The following is an 8202-nucleotide window of genomic DNA, read 5'->3' as shown; positions in this document are numbered from 1 at the left end:
TTCAATATACGCAAGTACGCACACAAAAATGTCCTCTTATTTTTCAGAGAAAGGAGCCTATCTGACGAGGAAGTCATTTATTTGAATGAAGATTGTTTCGCTAATTCCTTCATGTTAAATATGTTGTGCATTCACTGGTGATTATTATACCTATAATATCATTTGTTTATGTATTGGCGAAATAGTTGATTTAATTATGGTATATCTGTTTTGTATTATTCACTAATGGTTATTATACAGATAATATTTTTATATATTAACAAAATACCTAATATAATTATGACATATCTGATTTGTACTAATGCACTTGTCATATACTAATTGTTATGATAATCATAATATTTATTTGTTGTTGTGTGTTAAAAAAATATGTTTGAAATTTCTACATTCATTAAACGATTTTTAAAAAAAAATTATTTTGTTATCATTAAGTTTCCTACATTTATCATATTATACATATTAAGTAAGAGATAAATAATCAGTTGCATTTCATTTATTTTGACAAAAGAAGATATTTCATGTTAATTTTCTTTGATATACAGAAAAGTGAACATTTTTGCACTCATCAAAACTTTTCACACCGCATAAATTTCCGAATAAGAAAGAAGAAAATACGCATTACATTACATTACATATGTTTATTACATACATTACATATGTTCTATTTATTTTGTGTTTTCATTAATCAAATCGTTGAATAAAATAAAAATTCACATTAAACGATATTTTAACTTATAAATCTCTAAGTTCTTACAGCAAAGTAAGTCAGACTGATAAAAAATGACTATTTCCCCCAAAATAATCAAGCAAAATTGATGGAAGGAGAATTTTCCTCTTACTGAGAAGCTATATAAGAAGTAAAATATAAAACGAATAATGAAACTCGCCGTCATACGATCGTGGGAGAGATGTTCGTTCAGAATGAAGTTTTAGCTGACGTACACTAGCAATAGTATTAAATTGCATTGTCAATGAAAATCTCATGACAAGGTAGATTTTAGCTGAGCATACGAAACGCTGCAAACGGAAACCTTATAATTATGCAGATTCAGGATGATTTTCATCTTAGATCTTGCGTTGTTCAAGGTTTTTTTCTCTTTTGAAAACCCTAAGACAACCTCGTTTTAAGGTTATTAGGTAGAAGGTTGTTTTCCAAGGTTTTGGATTAGGGTAATGTGCGTAGAATAGAGCAGATTGTCGCAGACCTCGTTTTAAGATTAGAAGGTTTACACGTGAACCGTGTAAAAACTCTTTTTAGGTTTACATGAAAAGGTTTTAGTTGGGTGAAAAAATCCTTATATTGCTATCTGGGATTAGCTGCATTAATTTTTCTTAAATTCAAGCAATAAAATATTAAACAACTTATATTGACAGTTTGTCACTGACATTTACACTTCTATCTAGATATATCCAGAAATAAATTATCTATATATTTGATTTTCATATTCGTTTGGTTTACCATGAGAGGCATTTCAAATGTGCCATTTTATGTACTATAAATGCTATCAAGCTTACATTTTAAAGGATCTTATTATATTAAGATAAAGTTGCTCTCTTAAGAAAATTAATTATGATAGTAAGTTGATTATATATTTAATATAAAATAATTATTCTATTTACATGAGAAAAAGAAGCTGAAAACAAGCTTAATATACATACTTTTTTAATTTAAAAAATCAAAACTCACTCTGGACAAGGGAAAAAATGCATAAAATTCGAATCGCTGTTTGGTTCGGGATAATAAATTTTTAAAATGGCTATTGTTTTTAATGCTTCTTATATATGCAATAAAATGGTAAGTTAAAATTGAAGAATTTTTAAAATATTTTAATGTAATTGAAATGTTTGGAATGTTAATCATTTTTCAACAAATTAATCGAAATATTTAGGTCATATTTTTTGCCTGTTGATTACCTTCCGAAAATTCTAGCATATAAAGCTAATAATAATACTCTATTTTTCTGTGTAATGTTGCGTGGGTGGGGGGGGGAGCTGAACTTCCTTTTTGTAGAAGCAAATATTTTAAACTGCCTCTTCATGAGTGGTTACTTCCTTTTAATAGTTTATTTAAGTGTGTCTATTTTTTTTATGAATTTAAAGTAATTTTGTGATTTTTCTACATTACATATAAGCTGCCTTGATGGTTTAATATTATTTCATATTTGAAGAAAAACAATAAAAATTGCACTGAGTAGATTTTTATTTCTCTCTTTAATTCTGTTAAATATTTAAATATAAGACTTACTCAGATTATAGATACATTTAAAACTAAATATTCAATTTGGAAATATATACAAAAGAAACAGAAATACTTTTCATAAAATGAAAAGGAACACTTTTCTTCAACTGAATTTAAAAACTGATTAAGATGTACTGAAACTAATCATACAGAAGTGCATTATTTTTTGCTTCATTCTATAAAACTGTTTCAAAAGTCTAGAAATATATATTCTTTAACAAGTAATGCAAAAATAGATTAGGCAAAAAATATATCTGTATATATAATCACTGATACATTTTTCGCAAAGATTCTAAAAGTGGAGAGCGCTTGCTTCTAATCTAAATTACGGTGTGACGAGGTCACGTGACTAGTTCACTTTAGGAAACCGGTGCGAATATTGGAATGCGACAGGGAGAAAATTTACTTTTTTTTACTAAATTTGTCTATGCTTTTGGCATTGTGGCAGACAGAGCCGTTGTATTGTCATCGCCATTTTGATTACTTTAAATATTGCTGTAACATAACTTAGTATAAAAATAAATTAATAATGGCTGAAAATATAAAAGTAGAAGATTATGGACATGCGGATAATAAACAAGATATGAGGAATAATCGAGGAGGCCGTAACAACAACAATCGAGGAGACAGAATGGACAAGAGGGATAATAGAGGACCTCCGGGTCGTAACCAAAATGACAACCAGCATAACCAGCAGTGGGCTCGAAAAGATTTTGTCAAAGAAAAATTGGAATCCATGAGTGGCCCTACAACTAACTTAACTAGTAAGGAAAATGTTTCAGCCAAGAAATTTACTGGGCGATGTCGTTTATTCGTGGGAAATTTGCCGACGTCTACTACCGAAGAAGAATTTCGTAAGATGTTTAAAGAGTTTGGTGAACTTGGCGAAGTATTTTTAAATAAACAGAAAGGATTCGGTTTTGTTAATTTGGTAAGCCTTTCTTTTCTTTTATTATTTGGTTCTTCATATTACCGATGCCGATGTACTCACTTTAGTGTGTACATCGGCACCGCATGTACAACAATAATTTCACAATATGTGTGAAATTATTGTTGCTGTTGTTTGCAAGTGACAAATATATTATTTAAAATCTTCCAAGGGATATTTCTGTATCGTCATCTGCCACTTCAACTACAATCGCCAAATTGATTTTAAACAGGAAAATTAAAAGAATAAAGCATCTAGATGATTGCCCTGGGTTGGCTATGAGTTAGGGGAGAGGGGGGGGGCACCTTTCACCAGTTTTTGCTTAAGAATTATTTTCGAAGTTTTATTGCTTTCAAAATCTAAGTGCCGATTTCTACAGCACCCTCTGCGTCTGGTTTTGGGTGCAAACGTCCGCGTTTATTGCACAACCATCTCCCTATCGTATTGCATGACAACGCTCATTGCCATGTCGCAAACAAAGTCACTCTCCTATTGCGACGGTGGGAAATCTTACTCACCCGACATGAGTCCTTGTTATTTCGATCTGTTTCCGAAGTTGAAGGAACCCCACCGAGGTCACCGATTTCAGTACATTTCATAAGTACTCCACGCGTAGGGCGCTAGGTCGCCTACATCAACAATCAACACCTTGCCACTGGTCTACAACGGCTTCCCCACATTTGCCGAAAGGTTATAAGCTTGTAATTGTACTTGTAAGTTCATTAAAAATTGATTTATACTTATGTTGCCATTATTTAATTTACAACCCTCGTTTAAACCGAATAGTTATAATATAGGTCTTGAAGTATTAAGATAACCATTAGAAAAACCTATTAATAGTTTCAATAATTTTGGCAACTTTTTTATGTGTGATACATAATATAAATCGTAATTAAAATGTATAATGCAAGTATTGTGCATGATTTAGTATCTAATAAAATGTCTAAATGCCAAAAAAGAAGCTTGCCCTGAGTGTTTGACTTATTTTGATATTTTTCGATAGTTTATTGCTGCACCATGCCGAAAACCAGTTTTTGACATCAAAAATCCAACCGTCGTTAAGTCTGTAATTTTAAAATTTGGATAAGCTTTAAATGGTGAAAAACCTTCAACAATATTTTACATAAATCTCACTGGCTGATGAATTACTATGAGAGAAAGAGTTGAGTAACACCTGGCATTTAACTACTGCTGTTATTTTTACGAAATCACTTGACACTAGTTGCAGACTAACATCCTTCTATTTAGTGTTAAATGACGAACAGATATTAGGGAAGATTAGTTAATCAGAATAGCCAAAGAAACCATTTTCAATAATTTTTGCGACATTTTCTAAGTATAATATATAATATAAATCATAATTATAATAGTATATAATGGAAGTGTAGTGCGGCATTTAGTATCTAATAAAATGTCTCCAATGTTAAAGAAGAAACTTGCCCCAGTTTTTTGACGAATTTTAAAAGTTTTTGACACTTTCCGACAGGTTTTTGATGTGTCATGTCAAAAACCCAGCCCTGATTTCTTTGGGTGCTAAGGGAGTGCTTTTTTAAAACTCAAAGTGCTCTTTTCTGAGAAAAAGCGCTCTGCTAGTTTTTTTATTTCTAGGGAGGACTCTGAATATTGTGATGGTGTAACTTTATACATAAGTAATCAGGGGTCTGTCCAGGCCGAATTTGCTACCGTTTAGCGGTACCTTCACAAATTCAATTTTATTTAAAACGGTAGTTTCACAAATTCAACTTTAGGAAAAACGGTAGCTTCACAAAATACTTTTCTTTAAAATTTTGTTTTTGTATCCGTTAAGTAACATTAAATCTATATTTTTACCATGATTTTGTGTTGATATTTTAATATAATTTTTAATTTTTCACAAATTATGTCTAAATTTTCACAAAATAGGTACCTTTCAGAAAAACCTAGACAAACCCCTGGTAATAGACTTGTAACTTTTTGTCAATTTCATCCTAAAACCTCTTTAATGGGTACCCTCACACTGTGGTATTTATGGAAATGAGATAGCAGATATGCTAGCCAAAAGAGGAGCTGCGGTTCTCCAAAAGCCCAAAACTAAAGCAAGCCTCCATTCCATTCAACTGCTGACATCACTCGTATATCAAAAGACATTTCAAAATTTTGCCACTCGGGCTTGCGATGGCAAGCACTGGAGTGTTCTTTTAACAAACTCAGCTTTTATTCCTGACCACCCGCAATCAGTTGCGGTTGCATCTTTTAGACTATTAACGGGGCATGACTGTCTGCAGAATCATTTATTTCGCATTAGACTACCCCAGTGGTCGGCAAACTTATCAGCCAAAGAGCCAAATGTGAACATTACAACAATTAAAAAAATAATAAATTGGGAGCCAAATCTGCTTGTTTAGTAAACTTTTAAGACACTAAATAAGTAGTACACTAAATAAAACTAAATTTCATACTTTATTAAGGTGAACAATGTGCTTGCATCTCCTTGGAAAGTTAGAGTAAGTCAGGTTGGCTTGTATGTTGTTGTTTTTAATTTTAGGCATGATTCCAAGCTCTCATCAATAAGGTGACTCCTCAGTTTACTCTTGATAATGTTCATGCTAGAAAAAGATTGTTCGCATATATATGTAGAACCGAAAAGGGAAAGAACAGCAAGCGCGAGCTTTTTCAGCTGATCGTAAGAGTCAGGAATACTATTCCAAGCATTGAAAATGATCATGTCTCCCTTCTCCAGGTCATTCAAAGCAGACCACTTCTGTTGTGAACTTCTCCAATATTTCCAATTCAACACAAAGACGTTCAAATTTAGAGCGCCATATCTCCTTGTTTTTTAAATCCAGCAATTGTATTTAAAAGCTACCAATGTCAATTTTAAAAGGAGAAAATTTCAACTCTATCGTAGCATTAAGAGGATTTTTGTCAAATGCCAAAGTTGCTCTTCTGTTTTTAAATTCCTGACACCTGCTGAGAAATGCTTCCCTCATATTTAAAATTATTGTTTTAAAATGGTATTTATCAATAGAGGAATTATTTTCTTGGTGATGCTTCAGCAGGTTCGGAAAGTGAAACAATGTTTCCCTTTCAAAATCCTGAGCAAAAATGGTTTAATTTATCAAAATAAGATGTAATTTTTTTCTTAACAAGTTTTTTTTTAAATGAAAATATTATTACGCCTTCCGTGGATATTTGTGTCAGAGTTGCACTTAAGGAGCCAAAGAGCCACATGCTCTGGAGCCGCACTTTGCCGACCACTGGACTAGCCGATTCACCTTTGTGTGTTATATGTGATAGTGGACGGCAGAACATTTGGACGAGTGTGAAGCACTGACAGATTTTTCTTGTATATTACAACGCTATTGGCAAGCGAGAAGTTTAATGGCCTAACAGCTAATGTAACTGGCATTTGACAAATAAATTATCCTGAAACCACATGTTTTTTTTTTAAATTCAATTTTTCAGTAGTTATTGCTTGTGTCCCTCTTGATTTTATTAAAAAAAGTTTTTATTAATAGTTTAATGTGATGTATGCATTGTCATATTTTGTCTCTAATTTAAAAATTATTTATCAAGGCTATACTGTATTATAAGCTATACTTTATCTAATCTATCACACGAAATTTAATTCATGATTCTCAGGTGATAACTACAAAGAAAATGTTATCTTTCAGAAATTTGATTTCTAGACCCTGATAGTGTCAAATGCCATTTGTTTTAATTTAGCAATAAATAACTATTTCAGATTTAACTGCTAATCATTGTTTTAGGATACACGCCAGAATGCTGAAAATGCGAAAGCTGCATTAGATTTTACAATGAAAGATGGGAGACAACTAAGAGTACGTTTTGCAACCCATGGAGCAGCTTTAAAAATTAAAAATCTCTCTCCTTGGATCTCAAATGAATTATTAGAAGCTTCCTTCAGTGTTTTTGGAGATGTCGAAAGAGCTGTTGTTATTGTTGATGACCGTGGTCGACCCGTGGGGGAAGGAATCGTTGAGTATGCACGCAAACAGTCTGCACAAATGGCCCTTAAACGTTGTACAGAGGGTTGCTATCTTCTTACTAGGTAAGATTTTATTTTTAATAACTCATGTTTCCATTAGTCTGCAAAAGTACAAAGAATTTTTTTTTTTTTTTTTTTTTTTTTTTTTTTAAAATTCTAATAGGATTTTTTAGAATTTTATATTCCACAGAGTTGATGTGTGTGTATTGTTATGTTTATGTATGCCATGTTGCATAGCATTTTTAAAAAATGCTTAAAGGTGTTCCCCGTGGCAGAAACACAGCGACATTGTCGCAGAAAAGGACTGAGTTCTTGCAGAAAGATTTTCTAATTTGGGAAATAAAATTTTTTGGTTTGGCAAAAACAAAATTTCTCAAAAAAGATTCTGCAGAAACAGAAACTGTTTTACAAAAAAATAATTTCGACAGGAACAGAAAATTTCTGCTGAAGCAATAATGGTTCTGCAAAATTATTTTCTTACAGAATTGTTTTTCAGGGATGAGATTTTTCCGCTTTTTAGCGGATTTCCGCTTTTTTCACTTTTATCTCTTGAATTTCAGCTCTTTTATCCAAAATTCAGATTTTTCTAAAAATTTCACTTTTTTTTATAAGTTTTCTGCTTTTTCAGAAAATTCACTGATTTTCAAAGAGAAACAGAAAATTCAAACTACATAGCTACCAATCCTTTCTCATTTTTACTTATTTTAGCTATTTTCTCCCCTTTTACTTTTCTTGCAAAAATACTGTGAAACAAAAGAAAAATGCTGTGTTTGAAATACTGTAAATCAGTATTGAAACAAAATGTTTTTAAAATTTATCCCACCTTTTTTTGCTTTTTCTATTTTTGCTATATACCTTGTAATATAAATTCATGTACTACAGTTAATGTCTCACACATAGGCTACCATAGAAGAGCATTTATTTTTAAAAAGTGAAATCTGAAACTTGTTTCAAATACAATGAAAAGGAGTGAAAAACATAACTCCTCCTTTTTCTTCTCCTTTTCTTTCAAAAATACTGTGAAACAAAAGAAAAATGCCGTGTTTG

General features: G+C 31.6%; 1 protein-coding gene across 3 annotated transcripts in view; it reads left to right on the top strand.

Moving 5' to 3' along the window:
- The first annotated feature begins 2584 nt into the window (after positions 1 to 2584).
- The window catches only part of LOC107449489 (non-POU domain-containing octamer-binding protein), a 79649-nt gene continuing 74031 nt past the window's right edge, over positions 2585 to 8202 (top strand). For 2 of the 3 annotated variants that reach the window (XR_006226205.2, XR_006226204.2), the window contains exons 1-2: positions 2591 to 3170; positions 6917 to 7218. Coding sequence is in view for 1 of the 3 variants with exons in the window: in XM_016065016.2 (XP_015920502.1) it covers positions 2769 to 3170; positions 6917 to 7218 (704 nt within the window). In the remaining 2 variants the exon portion in view is untranslated. Of the gene's footprint in view, positions 3171 to 6916; positions 7219 to 8202 lie in introns of all 3 variants that reach the window. The other variant, XM_016065016.2, reaches the window with a different exon arrangement.

This window comes from Parasteatoda tepidariorum, chromosome 9 (genome assembly GCF_043381705.1).
Source record: "Parasteatoda tepidariorum isolate YZ-2023 chromosome 9, CAS_Ptep_4.0, whole genome shotgun sequence".
Lineage (NCBI taxonomy): Eukaryota > Metazoa > Arthropoda > Arachnida > Araneae > Theridiidae > Parasteatoda > Parasteatoda tepidariorum.
This window is presented reverse-complemented; position numbering and strand designations above follow the sequence as displayed.